At 39.6% G+C, this 23518-nt stretch overlaps 1 protein-coding gene across 1 annotated transcript in view; it reads left to right on the top strand.

Annotated features, from left to right (window-relative positions):
- The first annotated feature begins 10192 nt into the window (after positions 1–10192).
- LOC140189858 (uncharacterized) overlaps positions 10193–23518 on the top strand; it is a 126316-nt gene continuing 112990 nt past the window's right edge. Inside the window, 4 exon segments of the mRNA XM_072246221.1 lie at positions 10193–10221; positions 13608–13693; positions 16851–16934; positions 18071–18200. Of these exon segments, the coding sequence (XP_072102322.1) occupies positions 10193–10221; positions 13608–13693; positions 16851–16934; positions 18071–18200 (329 nt within the window).

The raw sequence follows: 23518 nt of genomic DNA, 5'->3' as shown, positions 1-23518 counted from the left end.
TGTGAATTAAATTAAAGTCACTCCCACAACTTAAAAGTTGTTTAAATAAAAACTGTCAACACCCAAAGATTGTACTGAAGCCTGCATTTAATTTCATTCAACCTTATATGTTTGACACTGTATAGTACTGCATATGTTCAACTGTTACATAATGATGACAAAACCTATACAACCCAGATTGATGTTTTCCTGTAAATTATAATAATCAAGCATTGTATGCCCAATTGTGAATTGTGTCAAAATAACTCCTTCCCTTCTTGTTTTACCCCCTTCTCCCATAAACGCAACAGTTTTATGTATTCGATACAGGCTTCTCCCCTTCTGATGATTATTCCACAAGTCTTGCAATAACCCCATAACCTTTAACCCTACCAACCCCTTAGCTTCTGATTTGCTAAGTGGATGATCTACAAACGTATATCCACTGTTGAATTTTACCAACTTTCTTAGCTAAACGATCAACAAGCTCATTCCCCTCAACACTGCTATGTGCATAAGTAGAGGACATGTAAACCAATACTTTGTATACAAAGTGTTTAACAGTAAATGTGACCTACTTCTTGGATGATCTATTTCAAGACTCATCAAAATCGAAAAGGAATCTGAACAAATTACAACCTTACATGGACAAATTACCTCCACCTACTGTAAGCTTAAAATGAAGGCAACCAATTCTGCAATATAAAATTATAGATAGTTAGTAAGTCGTTTCTTCATCATTACCTATAATTCAGGGACAAAAACAGCCACAAATTATCTTTTGATCCACCTGTGAAAATGGTTAATATACCATAATAATTTTCCTTAATATATTGGTGAACCCGCAGATTCTCAGGCATAACAGAATTCATAGACTTTATTAAATTGTTTAACCTAAAATCAATTAAAGTCATTGGAAAAATCAAGATTGGTTAACTGAACCACTTGACCACGTCTGCATGTTTTTATGCATTGAATTGCTGCCACTGGATTGGCTGATTAGATATTTGTATTACTGAGCAGGTGTACATGTGTACCTAATAAAGTGGCCACTGAGTGTACATGACTTTCCATTGTCACTGGGATGCTGACTACTGTGGCAACACAACAAAATCAGGGCCATTACATAGGATTATTAAAAGTAAATAAACTATCAGGCCCAGATCAAATGTAGGCCAGTGTCTGAAGAGAGGAGTATCAGAGGGTCAATTTCCAATCTGATTTGGCAAATTTTATGATGACGAAGGAATAGATGACTGATAAGGTGGTTGAAAGTGGTAGAACGGCCATCAATGAGCTGGTTAGACTAATGACAATGGTGGAAACATTCTTGGAACAAAATTCTGAGGGACGTTAAACAAAACTTAGAGATTAGTCACTACAAATGTGCTAAAGGAAGGTTGTATCTGATTATTAACTAAATGTTTTGAGGCATGAGAAGATATAGATTTTAGCAAGGCTTGATAAAGACCTACTGGCACATTAATCATAAAAGTAAAAGCCCTAAGGACATAATATTGTATTTAAACTTGGTTCAGTGGTAAAGATCAATAGATGCTATAATAACTGGAAAACCATATGTTAGGGAGTTCCGCAGGGTTCATTGCCATTTATATTCCAAACATTCGGACTTAAGATGTAGGTGCCATAATAAAAAGAGTCAACAGTGATACAAAAGTAAACAATTTGGTTGACAGTGAGGAAGATATTGATGGGTTTAGGTTCAAAAGTGTCAAAACGGTTTAAGATGGTGCTGGTGAACTTCAGTGACTTTTGGCTGGTGGCTAATGAAACAAGGAATACAACTAAATATTTTGTTACTCACACTTTTTCTGGCAAACAATCATCGCAAGTAATTATTTGGAACTTCCCTTTAGACTTGAAGGTAATTTGATGTGGCAGAATCGAAACGAGGCAAGGAGGCAGGCCCATTGCCGAGAGTGAGAAGGACCCGAGGTTCAATCAGTTTAAGCGCAGTGCCGAAGGTCAAATCGAGGTGACAAAGCTCAGGCACCGGGGGTACTGATTTGGCTGAACTCAATGTTTGAACAGTGGCTTTAGCGCCGTGCTGCATCAGTTACAGGCCGAATTGAGCCAGTGCGGTCAAGACCCCATCAATTTACGTGCCAGGCCAGATTAAAAAGATCGGGGTGTCACCAGCCGGAGGCAAGGGACAGGCCAGTTCAGATCGCTGCTCCATGAGGTTTGCTCGGCTCTGCGCTGAACTATGGGACTCTCTTGCGGATTTAGGTTCGGAATGCTATTTGCTTGTGGGTTTTTCTCTCTGCATATTGGGTGTTCAACGGTCTTCTTTTTTAATGTTTTTTTTGGGTTTCTTTGTTTTGTGGCTACCTGTTAGGAGATGAATCTCAAGGTTGTAAAATGTATATATACTTTGATAATAAATGTAGTTTATACTTTATATTTATACCTTAATCTTCAGCCTGAAGAAGTGTGAAGAGTTGCATTTAGAGGTGGCAAACAAGACAAGTGAATGCATGATAACCAGTTAGATAGTCAAATGAAGAGGCAGTAGGGAAACATGGCTAGGCTGGGAGTTGAGGCAAGAAGGAGGGTAGGAATGTCAGGTAGTGACAAAGAAGACAGAGGTAGCAAATGGGAGATGGTATTGGGTGAAGGGAGCTGTATGGAGAAAGGTGAATGGCAGGTTTCTGGGAGTTGAAGGAGCGCAGTAGCTTATCGTCCAGTGATAAAGGCAGTAGACAGGATTTAAATAAAAGAAGGAAGAAAGAGTTTAAAGTATTGCAGAGTTTTGAATATGGACCTGTTTCTGATATTAATCCAATTAAATTAACTAAGGATTTGGAAGAAGTGTTAGGAAATCTCAGGCCCTGAGTCTGGTTCTGCAGTGCAGAAGGGAGGGTGGAAGAAGAGGAGAGCGGTAGTGATAGGGGACTCAATAGTTACAGGTACAGACAGGAGGTTCTGTGGTCGTGACAGAGACTCCCAGATGGTTTGTTGCCTCCCGGGTGCCAGGGTCAGGGATGTCTCTGATCGCGTGCACAGCATTCTGAAGTGGGGGAGGTGATCAGTCAGATGTCACTGTACACATCGGTACCAATGACGTAGGGAGAAAGAGTGAGGAGGTCCTGAAGAGTGAGTATAGAGAGCTCAGTAGGAAGTTAAAAAGCAGGACCTCGAGGGTGGTAATCTCAGGATTGCTACCTGTGCCACGTGCCAGTGAGGGTAAGAATAGGATACTTTGGCGATGAACACGAGACTGAGGAACTGGTGTAGGGGGCAAGGTTTCAGATTTCAAGATCATTGGAACCTCTTCTGGGGCAAGTGGGACCTATACAAGAGAGACGGGTTACACCTGAACTAAAAGGGGACTAATATCTTTGCAGGGAGGTTTGTTAGTGCTTTCGGGGAAGGTTTAAACTAGATTTGCAGGGGGCTGGGAACCAGAGTGCCAGAGCAGATAGAGGAGCGGGGGTGAAAATAAATGATGTTAAAAGTTCATGCAAAGTCACAAATAGAAGGTTTGTGTGTGGTAATCTTCTGAGGTGTGTCTATTTCAATGCATGGAGTATTGTGGGGAAGGCTGACGAGCTGAGGGTGTGGATTGACACAGGGAATTACAAAATTATAGCCATTAGTGAAACTTGGCTGCAGGAGGGGCAGGACTGGCAGCTTAATGTTCCAGGGTTCCGATGTTTCAGACATGATAGAGGCAGAGGAATGAAGGGTGGGAGGGTGGCATTGCTAGTCAGGGAAAATGTTACAGCAGTGCTCAGGCAGGATAGATTAGAGGGCTTGTCTACCAAGACCATATGGGTGGAGATGAGAGACAGGAAAGGTATGACCACATTAATGGGGCTGAATAATAGACCACCCAATAGTCAGCGAGAATTGGAGGAGAAAATCTGCACAGAGATAGCAGATAGCTGCAGGGAACATAAAGTTGTGATAGTAGGGGATTTTAATTTTCCACATATTGATTGGGATTCCCATACTATTAAAGGTCTAGACGGGTTAGAGTTTGTAAAATGTGTTCAAGAAAGTTTTCTAAATCAATATATAGAGGTACCAACTAGAGAGGATGCAATATTAGATCTCCTATTAGGGAAAGAGTTAGGACAGGTGACTGAAGTGTGTGTAGGGGAACACTTTGGTTCCAGTGATCATAACACCATTAGTTTCAACTTGAATGTGAATAAAGATAGATCTGGTCCTCGGGTTGAGGTTCTAAACTGGATAAAGGCCAAATTTGAAGAAATGAGAAAGGATCTAAAAAGCGTGGATTGGGACAGGTTGTTCTCTGGCAAGGATGTGATTGGTAAGTGGGAGGTCTTCAAAGGAGAAATTTTGAGAGTGCAGAGTTTGTATGTTCCTGTCAGGATTAAAGGTGAAGTGAATAAGAATAAGGAACCTTGTTTCTCAAGGGATATTGGAACTCTGATAAAGAAGAAGAGAGAGATGTATGACCTGTATAGGAGACAGGGAGCAAATAAGGTGCTTGAGGAGTATAAAAAGTGCAAAAAATACTTAAGAAAGAAATCAGAAGGGCTAAAAGAAGACATGAGGTTGCTTTGGCAGCAAGGTGAAGGATAATCCAAAGAGAAGATCAGGGTGGTCGGCTATGTATAGAACCAAAAGAAATGGGGGAGATCTTAAGTGGGTTTTTTGCGTCTGTATTTACTAAGGAAACTGGCATGGAGTCTATGGAAATAAGGCAAACAAGTAGTGAGGTCATGGAACCTATACAGATTGAAGAGGAGGAGGTGCTTGTTATCTTGAGGCAAATCAGAGTAGATAAATCCCCAGGACCTGACAGGGTATTCCCTCGGACCTTGAAGAAGACTAGTGTTGAAATTGCAGGGTCCCTGGCAGATATATTTAAAATGTCGGTATCTATGGGTGAGGTGCCGGAGGATTGGAGAGTGGCTCATGTTGTTCCGTTGTTTAAAAAAGGCTCTAAAAGTAATCTGGGAAATTATAGGCCGGTAGGTTTGACGTCGGTAGTAGGTAAATTATTGGAAGGAGTACTAACAGATAGGATCTACAAGTATTTGGACAGACAGGGACTTATTAGGGAGAGTCAACATGGCTTTGTGCGTGGTAGGTGAGTTTAACCAATCTATTGGAGTTTTTCAAGGAGGTTACCAGGAAAGTGGATGCAGAGAAGGCAGTGGATGTTGTCTACAGGAACTTCAGTAAGGCCTTTGACAAGGTCCCGCATGGGAGGTTAGTTACGAAGATTCATTTGCTAGGTATACATGGAAAGGTAGTAAATTAGATTAGACATTGGCTCAATGGAAGAAGCCAGAGAGTGGTAGTGGAGGATTGCTTCTCTGAGTGGAGGCCTGTTACTAGTGGTGTGCCACAGGAATTAGTGCTGGGCCCATTGTTATTTGTCATTTATATCAATGATAATGTGGTAAGTTGGATCAGCAAATTTGCTGATCATGCAAAGATTGGAGGTGTAGTAGACAGTGAGGAAGGTTTTCAGAGCCTGCAGAGGGATTTGGACCAGCTGGAAAAATAGGCTGAAAAATAGCAGATGGAATTTAATACAGACAAGTGTGAGGTATTGCACTTTGGAAGATCAAACCAAGGTAGAACATACAAGGTAAATGGTAGGGCACTGATGAGTGCTGCAGAACAGAGGGATCTGGGAATACAGATACAAAATTCCCTAGAAGTGGCATCACAGGTAGATAGGGTCATAAAGAGAGCTTTTGGTACATTGGCCTTTATAAATCAAAGTGTTGAGTATAAGAGTTGGAATGTTATGGTGAGGTTGTATAAGGCATTGGTGAGTCCGAATTTGGAGTATTGTGTTCAGTTTTGGTCACCAAATTACAGGAAGGATACTAATAAGGTTGAAAGAGTGCAGAGAAGGTTTACAAGGATGTTGCCGGGACTTGAGAAACTCAGTTACAGAGAAAGGTTGAATAGGTTAGGACTTTATTCTCTGGAGCGTAGAAGAATGAGGGGAGATTTGATAGAGGTATATAAAATTATGATGGGTATGGATAGAATGAATGCAAGCAGGCTTTTTCCACTGAGGCAAGGGGAGAAAAAAAAGAGGACATGGATTAAGGGTGAGGGGGGAGTAGTTTAAATGGAACATGGGGGTGGTGCTTCTTCACACAGAGAGTGGTGGGAGTGTGGAATGAGCTGCCAGATGAAGTGGTAAATACAGGCTCACTTTTAACACTTAAGAAAAACTTGGACAGGTACATGGATGAGAGGTGTATGGAGGGATATGGTCCAGGTGCAGGTCAGTGGGACTAGGCAGAAAAATGGTTCTGTACAGCCAAGAAGGCCTGTTTCTGTGCTGTAATGTTCTGTATGTTTCTAAATATTGTGGGTGCAAGCCCTTTAAGAGATGGGACACTCTTAATGTTCTGTAAAGATAGTGAGCGATGTGAGAAAGCTTTAGGGTTAAAAGCTGTGGAAGTAAGGAAATTAACACCAAAGTATTATATTGAACAACCATCATTTTGGGGAGTAATCACAGGAGTGCCTCTAGATCGGGGTTCTCCACACACTCGTTGCTTAATGGTATTGGTCCATGGCATAAAAAAAGTTAGGAACCCCTGCTCTAAGTGTATACATAGAGCAAGTTAAAACAATTTATTTGGGAAAAGTTGTTGACGTTAAATATTTAAAAGGGTTTCATGGTGGAACACAAACAGATAGCTTATCAGTGTTGATTACATTTGATGGTAAAAGTGTTCCAGATAGGGTTAGTTAATTTAGGTAATATGAGTTATATCATTTGAATCTATGTTCCTCCGCACCCTCTGAGATGTTTACAGATGTTTGGTTATTTTGCAGCTGTGTATAGGGGTAAAAACCAATGTTGTAGTTGTGCTGGAGACCATGATTATGGTGATTGTGGAGAAGGCATTAGGTCAAAATGTAGCAATTGTGGAGGGGAACATAGCTCTGATTATTCAGGGTGTTCTCTGTATAGGAAAGCTGTGGAAGTGCAGCTTATTCGGGTAAAATTAGCATATTATATGCAAAGGGTCTGTAGAAAGTACAGAGGATAGTGTCAATGGGACCTATTAAAATCCAGAATACAGATACTGTAGATTAATCAGTGTGCAAAGTATGTGATTTTATAACAAAGTATTTGTTGATTGTTGATAAACTAACTTTTGTTAGTTTCACGGCAGTTGTAGCAAATTGTACTGTGCAAACTAAAATTAGGACAGAAAAAAATTCAAATTACATTAAAAGCTGCAGAAAAACATCTAGAAATAAAATACTGTATTTGACTCTAAGAGTTAGAAGCATAGAAACACAGAAATCATGATGCTTTGCACAGAGGGGTAAATAGTATTCAAACTTCAAAGGAGGGTTGTTGATGTTTATTTTAATTTTTTTCCTTTTTACTTTTTTTCTTTTTTCTTGCAATAGAATACTAGAAATTTATAAGGTAATGGTCAGAGAACAATTGTTAATGTCTTTTCCCCCTCTTTTTCCTATTTTTAACCTTACAATGGAGTATTAGAAGTTTGTTAGTCAGGGAACTTAATGTTCATAGTACTTTGTGGGGTTTAAGTGACACAATTGTGAAAGGGACAGTGGTGGAAGATATTCTAGAAGAAAAGTATTTGGTGTGATTTTATGGTGTTTAGTAAATGGCAGCAATGCCCCTTACATTGGTCTGCCAACAGTCATTAAACTTAACTAAAAGAAGAAGTGTAGAAGAAGAGGGCTATTTGGTTAGCAAATGTGCAGAATGTTATAGGGTAGATAAATAAGAAGCTACTGCCTTCATTGAATGAGCTGAGATTATGAGTTGCAGAAGTTAAGCTATTAGCATTCAAGAGAGCAATTAGGGTAAAAAGGAGACTTCAGAAAGATTTGATAGGCCGGGTGAAGAAAACTCCTAAGAGAATCTATGGGTAGATTTAAGGTGATAATGCTAGGGTTATAGAACATGAGTTCTTCTTTTACTTCTTCTATACCAGAGATCAACAAGGCTAGAATCATTTGCTGTAGAACAAGAATACTGAGGGAAATGTAAATAAGGGATATAATGTTGTGAAAGATATATAGAGTAAACAGCTGAAATCTCTTTCCTCTTGCAGACAATAACAACCTGGGAAAATTTCTTGATTAATTGGTAGAAGGCTTAGAAAAGAACTGATGAAAAATCAATTTACCTTCTGAATGGATGGTGAAAGCTGAAACCGTCATCCCATTTAATAAGTATCTGAATAAGCACTTGAAGAGTGAGAGTCAGAAAGAGCCTAATATAATAGAGAGAGAATTTGTTCATCTTGGAAACAATAGGCTGAATGACCTCCTTCATCTGTAACACACCAATGATTTGATTGCAATAAAATCAATAAATCTGAACTTCATGAACATTCAGAAACCTTAAAAAAGACAACTTTGAAAGCTTAAGTCCTGTTGCTTTTTAAAGGGTTCCAGAAGAACTCTGTGGGCACTGATTGTTCTGTTGACATCCTTGTTACCCAGTTACCTCCTCCAGAATGCATTTAGTCTGTGTAATTGGGCCATGCAGCCACACAGAATCTCACTGCTCCATTCCAGCATGGTCCCTGCCAGAGAGTTCAGCCTCAGATATGAAAGAGCTATGGCCAGGACAGCAGGGAACGCAAACAATTTATGCAGGAGTTGGGCTTCACTGAGCATTAGGCCATTGTCACTTGCAGTCCAGCAAAGTATGATAACTAAATGTTCAAGCCTTCTATTATGCACTTGACCTGAAAAGGAACTTTTATTATTCCTATATTGCTAACATTAAGTACTCTATTTCTTTCATCATGTTTTCCTTTCAATCTAAGTGGATTTTCAACTTACTTCTTCTTTCACATCTTCTATACCAGAAACATTCAAATTTAATATTGTGTTGGATCACATCCACCTTTGGTGCATTGGCCATGTGTGAGGCCCAAAGGTGCAAGTGGGACAGAGGTGTTCTCAGAATCAGAATTAACAATGACCTTGTCTTTAACTGATGCTACCGAAAGTTTATTTGCAACAGAGGCTACAACATACCGATCATGAATGTCAGTCTTGATTAACTTTTCAACAGGAAAATATTGCAGATGCTTACCATTTAAAATTTTAAGAAACAGAAAACTCTAGAAATACACAGGTAATTGAACACAATGGAATTTAATGAATCTTAGTTTATTCTCTTTTAGCCAACTCATGGGACAGAGGTGTCAGTGTCATCCCTGTTTTTACTGCCACGCACTACCTACCCACTGAACTCTTGCTTTTGGTGATTTAATAATGTCGCCTTTAGTTTTTCTGCTAATCCATGACTGGGCACTTTTCCTTTTGCCTTCTTGTATATTAGGCTAAAGTACTTTTTTAGCAAATTATGTCTTCCTGATGACTGTCATATGCTTAAATGTAATTTGCCTATTTAAATCTATTAATCTGCATTAATTTTATTAATTAAATGATCTTATTAATGTTTACTGAGTTTTCCTCAGCTCTGAACAACCTACCTCATGTCATAATATTTTAATGGGGATTTATTATAACTTCTAAATATAAATCATTCTTCCCCTTGCGTCATTTTCCTCGCTTTTCATTTTATTTAGGCACTTACTCTCTGACCTTTTCCAGCTGAGAAGCAATACGGTAGCAGGACTCTGTTGTGATTGATATTTTGAAGGTCCATTGATGCAAATCATCGGAGAGTCTGAAAATAATTAATAGGAGAAAACAAAACAACCCCATGAAATCCGTTGGAATGCAGACCACTGTTTTAAGCAGGTCTTCTAGATGTTGCATTTGATTGTCGCTTCAAATCTTCTTACTTTATGCTCTCCATCATGCACCAGACATTGCACTACTGCGCGCACCCCGACATCAAAAGCAGGTTTGATCTTGCATCAAACAAGAGACTGAATGAGGGATCTGTTTTACAACCGCGCAAATGCATCATAAAAACTGCACCAAATTAAAACTTTTCCATGGTTTACCTTTCTACTCAACTTGGTGCGACAGAGGTGAGGAAGTTTATTGAAAAATGTTGGAGACTGCGAGGTCTCCTAGTGAAATTGGCAGCCAATGGGAAGACGTAGGGTCGCAGATTTCGCCGGGGGCTATGGAGCTCAGCTTCCCTAGAATCACGCTCTGTGCCACCAATCAGTCTGTAACCTTGCTCAGCGCCTCCAAAGCATCACTTTCCCTGCTTCTAAACTTCTCCGTTTCCCAATTGCCTGGATTGTAATAGATAACGAGTATGGGATTATGTTTGTTTCAGGAATCAAGGTAGGAATTTCAATACAGATGCATTACGTAACAGTTCTTCAAGAAAAAAATAACATCACAAAAGCTACATTTATAAATTTAAAACAATTGAGAAAAATCACTTTGACTAAATGGACATCATTGGCCTCATTTTATTTTCTATTTATTTGATGATATACCATGGGCTAGTATTATTTTTGTAGGGCTATGTAACCAAGAAAATCAAGAAACGTTTATATGACCAAATTTTGTAGAGAATATTCCCAGAGAAAAATAATCCAATGTATAGCTAGTTTATGTTTGCTAGGAAGTCTGTAAAAAAAAATTAAAGACATACCTACGAAATGCTATTTGCCGTGGTGTTAAGACCAAAAGCATAGCACATGTTCTTTGAATGATTAAACACGAATTTACCTCAGAAGTTAGAAGTTACCTGGAGAGAGAATGATACAAATGTCTTGTCTGGAAATTTTAGTTTAATCTTTTGTTGAAATGGAGCAGGCAGGTATTGTTTCAGGTGGATTAGAATAATACCATTCCAAAAGTAAATCAAATGCACCCATTATTTTACTTTAAAATATGCTGCTTATTGTATAGGTAGATATAAGTAGACACTTGATACTTCTTTTGAAGTAAGCTCCATAGTCACAAAGCAACATCAATTATTCGTTTAGATTAACAAGTGAATTAATAAAAGCTCAGTAAAGAGGTATGAAGAATAGAGATCAAAGGGTAGTTCTCAAACCCAATATTGACAGTAGAAGCTGAATGCCCTGTTTCTGTCTCATGAATTGCAAAATCAAATTATTCTTTTGAATGGATCTTGATGAGATAACCAGAAAAAAACATTGGTTTTTCACCTTGTACATCATATAACAGAAAACGAAGAATTTTCTGTGTTATTTCAATTTGCCACTTGTTAAAAGATTTGGAGGAATTTATTTTTTGATCTACTTTTTTATTGCTCCCACAAGTCCACCATTATCTCCTTGAAGAGGTGAACTTGGACTTAGTTGTGTCGTGTCACATGATGGGTCTCACTGTGATTTCCTCTCTGTGAGGATGAATGTCACATTATGCAGTAGATCAGTTTAAGTATTGATAAGAGGAAGCAGTCGCCTTGAACAACTAACATGTGCATAAAGTGAATTTGATCATGGCCACTAGGAACATGCTGGGAGAGTGGAAATTGGATGAGAATGGACAAAGATTAATAAAGTTCACAGTCTTGTTAATACTGTGGTACACACAATGTCTGCTAGTAGGTAATTTTAACGTTTTAAAATATTCCATTGGATTGTTTTAATGTGGATAATGTACATTTATTGCCATCCTCCCAAATTTGCCAGCAAAGCCAGAAATAAGAGCAAATTGAAGAATTGCAAACAGTTTGAAAAAACGTTGGTAGCCGTTGCTAAACACATGTCAGTGCATTAGATCCTGGCTTCATTTAACTTCTGCATGCTCAGTTCTTTTGATTTCAGTAGAACTCAGTATGTCAGAGGCAAGTGCAACAAATATCTAATATCCCTGAGTGAGTCTAGAGTTAGTGATCTAATTTCTGCATTTGAGGTCCACAAATTTTTAGAACTTCTAAAGCCTGCTACTTATGACATATTTCAAATTAGATCTGGTTCTCACGGTTAGGAAAGGCCTTAAAGTAGCATTTTTAATCATGCTTTGGGAATTTTCCAAGTGTTAAATTGAAAATTATGAATAGGGAGTTACATTGAGAATATTATGCTCGAACATGTCACTAACTTGTCTATCAACCATAATCTTTCCTGGATCTTTTATTGTTGTCTTGCTGCCTCAAGCTGTCTTGATCCAAAATGACAAGGTCCTGAATGGCATTGGGGTCTTAATGTCAAATAGACTTAGCGACTGGGGAAAGGGGTGTGTTGGGATGAGCAAGTACTACTCAAGTCAATGGCTCACAAGCTCCTGCCACAGACTGTGCCAGCTCTCAGTGATTTGAATGTGTGCACATCAAACATATTCAAAAAACATCATAAGGACGTTTTATAAATTAAGCTGTTTTCAAATTATCTTAGCATAAATTAGGAACTCCATTTAATCTACATATTAAATCTATATTTTCTTTTATCCAGAATTTCTAATACTAAAACATCTCAAAATTATAGATATATCAGTGATAGGGTGTCAAAGCATTTAGAAAGATTTCAGATGCTCATTGTGGGTTTGTGAAGAATAAATCATTGCTCTCCAATCTTGTTTGATTGGACGAATGCCAAGACATTGTCTATGATTATTTATGTCAATCCTCAGAAGCAAAATCATGGAAGATTAATTTAAATGTAGTTATTGCATATTTCCTGCTGGTCCACTGTCTCAAATCACTGTCCTTCAGAGTGTCACCTTTCTACAAATGCCTCCTTAAAGACTAGTTTCTGTGACCAGGCCTGACACTGGCAATCTCCTCGTCCAACCATCAACTGGGCTTTGGGTATCAAGGTCACTGCTGTCACTTCCAGGAGTCTTCCTCTGAAACCTGTAGGTCATAAGGGAAAACTCTAATGAAATCACTTGTCACTCTGTTTAAGGAAATGTGACTAGCCTGGGGATTTCTCCCATGGCCTTTGTTGATCTTAAGAAACATTGATTTCTTCAAATGGGAAGACAATTTTCCTTTCAAGTATGAGAAGTCCTGTACAATATGGGTTAGTTGTCAAGTCTACTTGCCAATGACATTACTTCTAGTTGTTTGATAATATACTGTTTTCTATTTGAGTGACTATCTGGTGTGAATAATATATATAATCAATAAAAGGTTGCATCTTCTTTACATTGAGTGGAGAGCATCCATCATCAAGGACCCCATCCATCCAGTCCATTCCCACTTCTCACTTCTAACATTGGGCAGAAGGTACAGAAGCTTTAGGTCTCACCCCACCAAGTTCAAGAGCAGTTATTACCTTCCAATGACCAGGCTCCTGAACCAGCGTAGATAACTTCAGTACTCTGCACTGATTCTATGACTTGTAGACTCACTTTCAAGGACTCTTTACAACTCAAGTTCTTGTTTGTTTGTTTTATACACAGTTTGTCTTGTCTTTGCCCATTGGTTATTTGTCAGTCTTTGATTACGTATAGTTCTTTGTAAAATTCTATGATAGAGTCATAAACACTGCAGGGCAGAAACAGGCTCTTTGCTCCATCTAGTCCATGCTGAACCATTAGCCTGACTTGTTCCATCAACCTGCGCCTGGACTATAGCCTTTCATACATCTCCCAATAGAGTCATATATTATATTTATTTTCTTCCTATAAATGCCTGCGAGAAAAGTAATCTCAGGATAACGTGATAACATACAGTATGCATACTTTGATAATAAATTTACTTTGAACACATATAACGTAAAATTGTTGAATTTCTCTTGAACCAGCAATGAACGGGAGAGACTCTTGGAGAAGCTGTATATTTTAATGCTTGCCACCATTCAGACTATAATTTGGTCTCCAGTGTTATGTTGTAAGTAACATGTTTTTAGAGTATTTATGTAACTTTTGAAATGCTTGAAGGTAACTAACATATAAAATTGATTAACTTGAAAAGATTAATTGGTCCATAAAGCTGGATTTGTATTAGGTTCAGTGTTACTGTGTGTGAAAGTGTGAACAACAGTCCCATCCAACCTATATTACCTCTCTTATCCTTACACCAACCACAAGGTACCCTACTCCTTAAACCATCCAACATGAAGTACAGGTTTCCCCCGCCATCCGAAGGTAGAGCGTTCCTATGAAACTGAAATGTTGTAAAGTGAAGAAGCAATTACCATTTATTTATATAGGAAAAATTTGTGAGTGTTCGCAGACCCAAAAATAACCTACTAAATCATGCCAAATAACACATAAGACCTAAAATAACACTAACATATAGTAAAAGCAGGAATGATATGATAAATATACAGCCTACATAAAGTAGAAATACTTTTCCACAATCATTGCTGCACTGTTCTCCGTAGCGAAAATCTCACGCAAGCACTCTCGGCAGAAACACGGTGCAAGCGCTCTCCAGTAACCTTTAAGCTATGAAGCTGCCAAATCATACCAAATAACACCTAAAAATACACAGCCGATATAAAGTGGAAATAATGTACGTACAGTGTAGTATCACTAACCGGAATTGGGACAGCGCCGAACGCACTGATGATGGTGTGTTAGGCTGAGTCGTCGGAGGTTGGAGTGGTGCAGTGGCCTCCACACTCCGGGCTGCCGACCGATACCGACCCGCGAAGAATGCAGGGGTACAGCGGTGGCCGGAACACACTCAGCACATCTTTAAGAAAAAAAGCCGAAATAAACAAGCTAATTAAATAGGTGCCGCCCAGCACGTAAATGTCGGCCCAGATCAGAGGTGACGCAATCGGCAATCGCCTCTGATCTGGGCCGACATGTATGTGTCGGGTGGCACCTAATTAATTAGCTTGTTTATTTTGGCTTTTTTCTTAAAGATGTGCTGGGTGCGTCCTGACTACCGTTTCATTCTCCGCAAATCAGTATCTGTCTGTGGCCCGGGGGTTGGGGTGGTGGGACACTGGGGTGTCATCTGTTTCCATCAGGGCAGGCAGGTCACCTTCTTCTATGTCTGCCTGCCTCGATGTCAAAGGTGGAGGTTCATCATTTGCTGTGGCTGATGTGGAAGGCTTGCTTGACTGCTTGGCCTCGTGCATTTTTAGATCATACAGTTCTTTGTAAGCACTCAAACCATCCTGCAAATATGCCCTAAACCGACATACCCTTTCAAAACTAAAGTCGAATTTTATCATTGCTGCGAAAATCTCACGCAGCTGCTTCACGTTCAGTTCCTGGATGACCTCACTTTTGGTCCGTTCACTACTGCATTTGCTTTTGATTGTTATCCTTTCCTCTTCCAATTGCATCAGCTCTTCATCTATCAGTTCTTGGTCATGAGATGCCAAAACCTCTTCAACATCATCTTCATCAACTTCCACAAGCCAAACTCACATTGTCCTTACTTCATTCACCAGGATGGAAACGTTTAATTATGTCTAGTTTTACGCTAAGTGTAACACCCTTACGAGCTCTTTCAGGCTTTTCCGCTACCTTAGAACTCATCTTGCTAATGGCTGCTCACAAGCACGTGTTTAAGCAATGCTGGCGAGAATGCAGTTCTGAATCGGGGGGAGAGCGGCTGCTCGAGGCGCGCGCTGCCTTTTCTCGTAACAGTGAAAACACCTTCTGTTAGGGAAAACAGGTAACTAATGTAGGTCTTTCATAACAGTGAGGTTTTGTAAAGCGAACGTTGGAAAAGCGGGGGACACCTGTGTCTTGGAAGGGGAAAAAAAAACGGGAAAAAATTGCCCTGCTAGTGAGAGGGAAAAAATCTCTGGAGAAGGTCTGCACGACTCTATGAAGGCCATTTTATTATGTTTTATAATTCCAGAAACTAATCAAAAGAAAAACATGGGAACCAGGAAAATGTTTCCACTTAGTTTATACTTTCCTTTTCTTTAATGAGGTATGCACATATGACATGGTGGCTTAGCGACGTATGCCATTCATATACTTATATGTAACCTGAAATGTATTATGTAAACAAACAGGAATGCTTAATCAAAAATACATTTACAATATTACTCAACTATTGCAGAAATATTAAATACACTGCACCTTTTACCAATATAAACAGATAACCTTCAATTCATGACTAATTGTTTTATAGTATGTATCTGATTCTCTGTGCATTGTAGATGAATTTCTAATGACAAAATGTTCTGCTCACTTTAATCCATTCTCTAAGAATGCTACTGTTTCATAATTATACTTGTCATGGTTTATGGATTATACTCCTAGAAAACATTCTCTTGTGTCAGAAAAGTTTATCTATTTGACTTTCTACCCATCCCCTCAGTCTCCCATTTTATCTATAGATAACCTGTATTAATGTGTACATATCCAGGGTTATTTCATTTACTTCCACTTTACAATGAAGTCTTTAAAAACAAACAGATTAATTTTGGCTAGTTATAATCTACAGATTGTTAACATATACTTCCTGGTGGGATCATCGATAAAACACTTTTGTTTACAATTGCAGATAATAATCTTCGTCTGATTTAGATTCTTTATCTATTTTCCCGCTAGTTTCTCAAAAACCTATGTCTATTACTCACAAAAGGATTTGTTCAATAATTAAATTATCCTAATTCATTCCTTTTTGTTTTAAAATCATTTAAATGATAAATAGCTTGCATTTATGACAGAAGAATTCCCTTGCCCCTTTTATGAGTCCAAGGAGATCTTTAACATCCACTTGAGAAAAGTCTTTGCATACCAAAGAAACATTGCTAACAGTGTACTTTCCCAGTACGGCATTGAAATATCAAATTAGATGAGACAATCCAATATCTTCAATGGAATTTAAACCTTCATAATTACCATCTCATTGATGAATGACTTTGGGATTCTAACATTTAACTGTCATTCATTCTTTGGGGGCACTCTTCTGTTTTTTTCTGGATGGTTGCAAAGAAAAAGCATTTCAGGATATATATTGTATACATTTCTCTGACATTAAATGGACCTTTGAAACCTTTGAATGTGGAGATAACTCTAAGTTTGATATTCTATCCACATTTCTAATTATGTTTCTTTTTATCTAGCTGTAGAACAGAAAATCAAGTACAATGGCCTGGAAGGCAACACTGTGTGTCCTAATGTTAGGATCGGACAAGATGACTTACCAGGTAAGTTGTTAGATGTTAAGAGAAGCTATGCCCTACAGCACACTTGATGCCTTTTGTAATAGAGAATAGAATTCATCTCAGATGATCAAATTTTGTTTCAGTCCAGACTGACTCATATTCATAGAAAAAAAATCTGAACGGGCTCATATCTCACTTTGACTTTGATTTTAAATATATTTGAAAACCTCGTGATCTGTAGCACAATCACTCAATCTACTCCACTGCTACTGTCGCAGGTGCTGCTATTGTCACGTTTCCATACCGCTCCCTCCATCCTTTACCTCCTACCCTCTTCTCTTGTGGTAGGTGAATATCCTACCACAATTCTCACAAAAAGACCAATTGCTAAAATCCATCGGCCATTAATGTTGCCACCAAAGAAGTAAGAGGAATTTATTTCAGTAATTTGAATCGCTTACTAACCAGTGCAAATACTTTGTTACTCAATTATGTGAGTTGCAGATTTCCAGTCACCATGATATATGATATGTAAAACTTCCCAAATAATTAAGAAACTTAAAAAAAAATGTTCCAAACTCTAAAACTTTTTGCAATGAACGCCGGTTGCTGGAATTTTTAAAATTACCATTTTGTGCAGTTGCCAAGCTTTCAGTTAAAATACATGGTATTTATTAATATATTAGATTTTCTTTATTGTGAGGGTACTAACCATGAGAAATTCTACAGATGCTGCAAGTTCCAAAGCAATGCACACAAAATACTGGAGGAACTCAGCAGATCAGGCAGCATCTATGGAAATGAATAAACAGTCAGTGTTTTGCACTGAAACCCAGCATTTTGTGTGTGTTGCTATTAATTATATACTGTATGATGCATGATCCATTTAGTAGAATTGATACTGACATAGAGGAAGCCCATTTAGTGACTGAAATTGATGTGATATTCTTCAATGCGTATAAAAATAAAAATTGCCTGAACTATTCAGTAGGTGATGTAACATTTGCAAAAAGAGAAACAGTGAACACTTAAAGTTTGATATCCAGTTCTTTTGAAGAGTACGCAACCAGAACTGTGACCTCCATAAACAGTGCCTGACCTGCTGAATATTTACGGCATTTTCAGCATCATCAGCAGATGTTTTTGTATTCTGATCTTTTCCTCTCCTGCCCTGTCAGGATTTGACCTCACCAGCCAATTCCAGTTGGATTCTACTCCACTGCGGAGTGTGAGGAGAGTGGAAGGCTCCACCCCACTGCAGATTGACTTCAGGCTTGACGGAGAGGCAAACTTTGAAATTCCAACGAGGTGGGAAACACTTTTGTGAACTCTGCTGAGCAGCAATGCTGCCGCATGGGAACAAATTCTAAAGGCAAACTATAACAGTTTTTAGCATCTCCACATACCCGTTTGTGATTTAGAGTGTTAGTATTGTTTGACCTGGTATTAACATTGATTGTTCAAACCCTAGATACTGAAAGAAGTGCTTTATATTACCTAATCAAGAAATCAAGGAACGGTCACTAACAACTATGGGAGCAACAAAGGATAGAATCAATAGAGCTGAATTGAGTAATAGTACCAAGAGAGGAAAAAAGAATCAGGTTTAATATCACTGGCATATGTCATGAAATTTGTTGTCTTTGCAGCAGTAGTACAATTCAATACATAATAATAGATAAAAACTGTCCATCCAGAAATCGGATGGCAGAGAGGAAGAAGCTGTCACTGAATCATTGAGTGTGATGAGTGTATGTCTTTAGGCTTCTGTACCTCCTTCCTGAAGGTAGCAATGAGAACAATGCATGACCTGGGTGATAGGAGTCATGTAGATGGATGCTACCTTTTGAGGCATTGCTCCTTGAAGGTGATAGCATTTACTGACCATATGTTGAGCATGATTGGATTTGTCAGTTGGTGGCCAGATAGACTCCAAATTTGTTTAGATGCAAACAAAAACACAACTTGCAGATTAAAAAGTTGAACAAGATTTGTAAAACTTGGGCTTGCTGGAGAGACGGAGATGGTGAAAGAGAGCTTGGGCCCACCTGCCTGTTTCCGCCAGCTTATTTAAGGGTATGTGGCCAAAATCTTTCAAAGTCAGAAAATTAGAACTCTAATCAATATCAAAGTGCTCACTCTATAAAAAATTATTGAGGGCTGGCCACCCGGGATAAAATAACTGAGGGTTGTAACAATAAAGTAATTTATTTTGATGTGACTTTAGGCTCTTGGTTATTTAAGGGTAACATTTGTGTTGTAGTGCTTGATGATGCCATAAAATGTCTTTGGAAGTTGTTACAAACCTAACAGGAAGGATGTCATTAAAGATTGTCTGCAGTATTATTTAACCTGAGTGTGGGAAATGTATCCCCAAAGTGTTTAAAGCAGGATGATTGATTCATATCTCACAGGCTATAATTGCTGCCATTTAGAAACAATTTTGCTTGTCAAGGTGAGCTATTTTACCATCACTGACTGAAGGTAAACAACATATTTCAACACTACTTCCCTAAATAGAGGGATGCGTAGATTCAATTTCTTACCAACTATTCCTGCTTTACAGCTGCATTCTTGCAAATTATGCAATGGGAAGTTATGGCATAGGATAGACCAGCCATTATCATATTGAATAGCCGTGAGGTCAAATGACCTATTTTTTTGAAGAATACATCTCACAACAGTCTGAACACATCATCAGTGATGTAACCTGGGGTCTTTGGGTATTTTGGGTCTCTCAACATCAGGCACCTCCACCCAGGCGACTAAGATGTGGTTGATCAAGCCAGGAATTCTGTTCAGGTAGCGTGTGCTGTAGATGCCCCATGGACTTCCTCTCTACATCCAGAGCCATCTTGAAGCTTTCTCTGCTGCCTCGATAATGTTGCCAGTGGCTCTCTGCCTCCTCGTACCGGCAATGCCCAATGTGCTGAGGACCCTGTGAAGACTGTCTAGAGAAGACACGGCAGCCCACTTCAACAGGCTTGCACTTTGCCTTCCATCTCCACCTCCGACAGTCGCTGACCAGTTTGTCATATCTGGCAAGCTTCCTCTTACGGGTCTCCTCCAGATGCTCCTCCCATGGCACTGTCAGCTCCAGCAGGATGATGTATTTTGCTGCCTCTGAGACCAGGAGGATGTCTGGTCTCAAGGTGGTCTTGACAATGTGCTGTGGGAGCTTTGGTTGTTTCTCCACGTTGGTCATGAGTGGGTCCCAAAATCCCCGTGGGCGGCTTTACTCTTGCTTCTCGTTGCTCTCCAGCTCTCACAAAGGTGGTGGTTCGATTGCAAAGTTGAGCTTGTTTGCTGTTACTGATTCTTAAGATGATTGCTTCCGTGGGTGTCCTCAGAAGGTGGTCATGTTTCTAGTGGTATCGACCCTCTCCTAGGGCTTTCAGGCAGCAGCTCAGAATGTGCTCCAAGGTTCCTCTCCTGGAACACAATGGACAGTCTGGGGCATCGGCCTTCCCCCAGCAATGCAGGTTGTTTGGACTGGGGAAGATGTCATACATTTCCTAGACACGAAATTTGATTCGGTATGGCTCTGCTCACCAGAGATCAGTCCATGTCACTCTCCTTTCCATGGCCTCACCCACCTGGTCCAAGCTTCTTGCTGCTTCATGCCCACTGCTTGGTGGATCTCTCTTCATCTATGGCTGCTCTCACTTCCTCCTGGATGAGTCTGTGCTTCTCCCTCCCCTTAACCGTGTCACACCTGGGGACTGGGAAGCTTTCCGGGCCGGCCCTTCTTCAGGTCACCGCTCCCACCAGGACGTTGTGGCACAGCCGAGATTCAGACTGCCGCACGGTCTCTTCCACTCCCTCCCGGCCTTCACAACGACTGCTGCCTGGGCCACACTTGGGTCACAAGAGTCCCTGCACTGTATCCCTTCTTTAGCTCTTGTCACCTTGAACTCTTCCTCACGGATTTCAAGGACAGTCACAGTTTGGTGTTCTTTCCGTAGAGGACGATGTTACTGAGAGTCCTGGGCAATCCCAGTTACCTCCGGAGAAAGCTGTTGACCTTTCTCTCTAGGTTCTCAACAGTGGAAATTGGAATTTCATATACCGGCAGTGGCCAAAGAATCCTTGATATAATGCTGTGCTGGTATATCCACACCTTGAACTTGCCAAGTATTAACCTAATCCTGCTCCCATTGTCTTGTGTTCTGTGGAAGCAAGTGTTTCTACAGAATGTTCAGAGAATTCCCAGCAGTGGGCTGGCAGAAGCTCTTGAGAAATTATAACCATAATCTCTTATCCACAACTTATCATTAATGTATCAAGTATCCAAGCCATTTATTATAATGAATGGTGTCAAAACTGGTCTCTATTATTATTTGTTAACAATTTAAATTTTAGTCCGTCACATTAGATAGCAAATGACAGACTCAGTGTTATATGGAGGGAATCATAGGTTATAATTATATAATACTAGTTTGTGAATACCAATTGCACAATTACAGGACTTGCAATATTAATCAATGTGTGATAATGGAAGGAGCGACATTAATTAGCAAGTGACAATCTTACTATTACGGACACCTAATACTGGTTCTTAAATGACAACCCATACAAAGATGGACAGTGTATGTAACGTAGTAAGCAGCAATCTTGCAGTAGTAGGAGGTTATATGATAAACAGCTAACGTCCAGCAGCAAATTATTACAATGAAGCTTCTGTCTGGAAAGCTTAGTTTAGCATGATTTTAATAATTAAAGAAAAATACTAAATTTATTTCCATGTTTTAACCTTGGTGAATGGATTGATAAATGATAAGGAATTTTACAGACCAGCACTCCCACTGGGGAGCACTACTGTCAGGCAGATTACCCCCAAGTGGATGTGAAATCATGACATTTACAGAGGTACGTACCTTACAAGAGTGGTTCCTTTGTTGAAAAGCCAGCTCACTGAATCTTTGCTGGTCTCCTAGTTGTCCTATTAAGGAGGTTTTACCACATTTACAGGAAATGGCTTTGTACCTTTTAACATCATAAAGTTGTACAGCACAAGAGGCCTTTCAGCCCATCATATCTGTGCTGATCTCACTCCACTAATCACACTTACCCACTTTGTGTCTATATCCTTTCAAGACTTGCCTACTGAAGGGCCTGTCAAAATATCTCTTGAACAGTGATTGTATTGGATAAAACTGCCTCCTCTGACACTTGTTTCTGCTTTGGGAAGCAGCCACATAGTCAAGTACCCTGCCTCCTCCCTTTGGGCAGAAGATACAAAAGCTTGAAGGCATATACCGGCTTAAGGACAGTTTCTGTCCCACTGTTGCAAGTTAAATGAATGGACATTTTTTTGTGATAAAATGGACTCATGGCCTCACAAACTTGGATTAGTTCTGCATTTCCGGATCAGCCAAAGGAAAGAAAGAAAGAGAACGACAATTGTCATTTCATGCAAAGTGAACATAATTTACCTAATTTTCTTATTTTTAAATAAAAATTCTTAATAAAACAGCATTTAGATTTCATCTTGAATTGCCTTTCAACGAAGTGACTTGGCTAATTCAGAATCAGCTGCGTTATTGTGTCCCTAGTGTAGAGTTCTAAGAGACTGAAACTCTCTTTCATAAGAGCTAGGTCAGTTGTCAAATTTATACTACGTATATGGAACCATTCAACAAGATCTTGCCTGATCAGAATGTTACCTTCATTCTACATTTCAATCTACGCAAAGTAAGCTTTCTCCCTCTTGTTTATCAAACATCTATCCAAGTGTTCCCTAAAGATATTCAAAGCCTTCCGTGTATAGTCTTGCTTCATGAAACAAGCAGTGTCAGTAATCCCATTCACACCACAAGAGTTACAAAACACATGTGGACTAAGATGTTAACTGTCCTGTGCTATCACCAGTGGGATCATCAGTTGATCTGCCACCTGTCTTCAGGAGTTTCGGCCCGCTTATGATCAAGACTCCCTCAAGGTGGTGGGCCAGCAGTGCTAAAGCACCACCTCCCACTGGTGAGCTTAAAAACTTGGCATCTGCCTCTATCAGAGTTGTTGGTCACTTCCATCCAACAGATAGTCTGCTCTTCAGGTGTCTATGCAACTACTGAAGAGTTTGCAAAAGATGTATACACTGTGTGACTATCTGCCCCTCTGGACATATTTGGTCCATACCCATGCTGATCCTTTCTCTGCTGCCTCAGCTACAGTCCTGCTGGTTGACTTGATCTTTCTTCTAGTGAAGCCAAGGTCACGCAGCCACTTCTGGAGAGTGAATGCAATAAACCTACGGCAGCCTACTTTGAATGGATAGCATGAGACCTTCCACCCTCTGTGTCTGCACTCTGATCTTAATTCTGCATACTTGGTTAACTTGCGCTCATAAACATTGATGCACTCACAAAGAAACCACGCCCACAGTTCTACTTCATTAGGAGTTGAGGAGATTTAGTATGTTGCCAAAGACTAGTATATTTCTACAGATGCATCATGGAGAACATTATGACTGGTTGTATCACAACCTGCTATAGAAGCTCCAATGTGTAGGATTGATAGGAGCTGCTGAGGGCTGTAGACTCTGTCTGGTCCATCACAGGCAAAATCCTCCCCACCTTCGATGACAGCTTCAAGAGGTGTTGCCTCAAGAAAGTACTGTAGCATCC

This window comes from Mobula birostris, chromosome 1, assembly GCF_030028105.1.
Source record: "Mobula birostris isolate sMobBir1 chromosome 1, sMobBir1.hap1, whole genome shotgun sequence".
Classification (NCBI taxonomy): domain Eukaryota; kingdom Metazoa; phylum Chordata; class Chondrichthyes; order Myliobatiformes; family Myliobatidae; genus Mobula; species Mobula birostris.
This window is presented reverse-complemented; position numbering and strand designations above follow the sequence as displayed.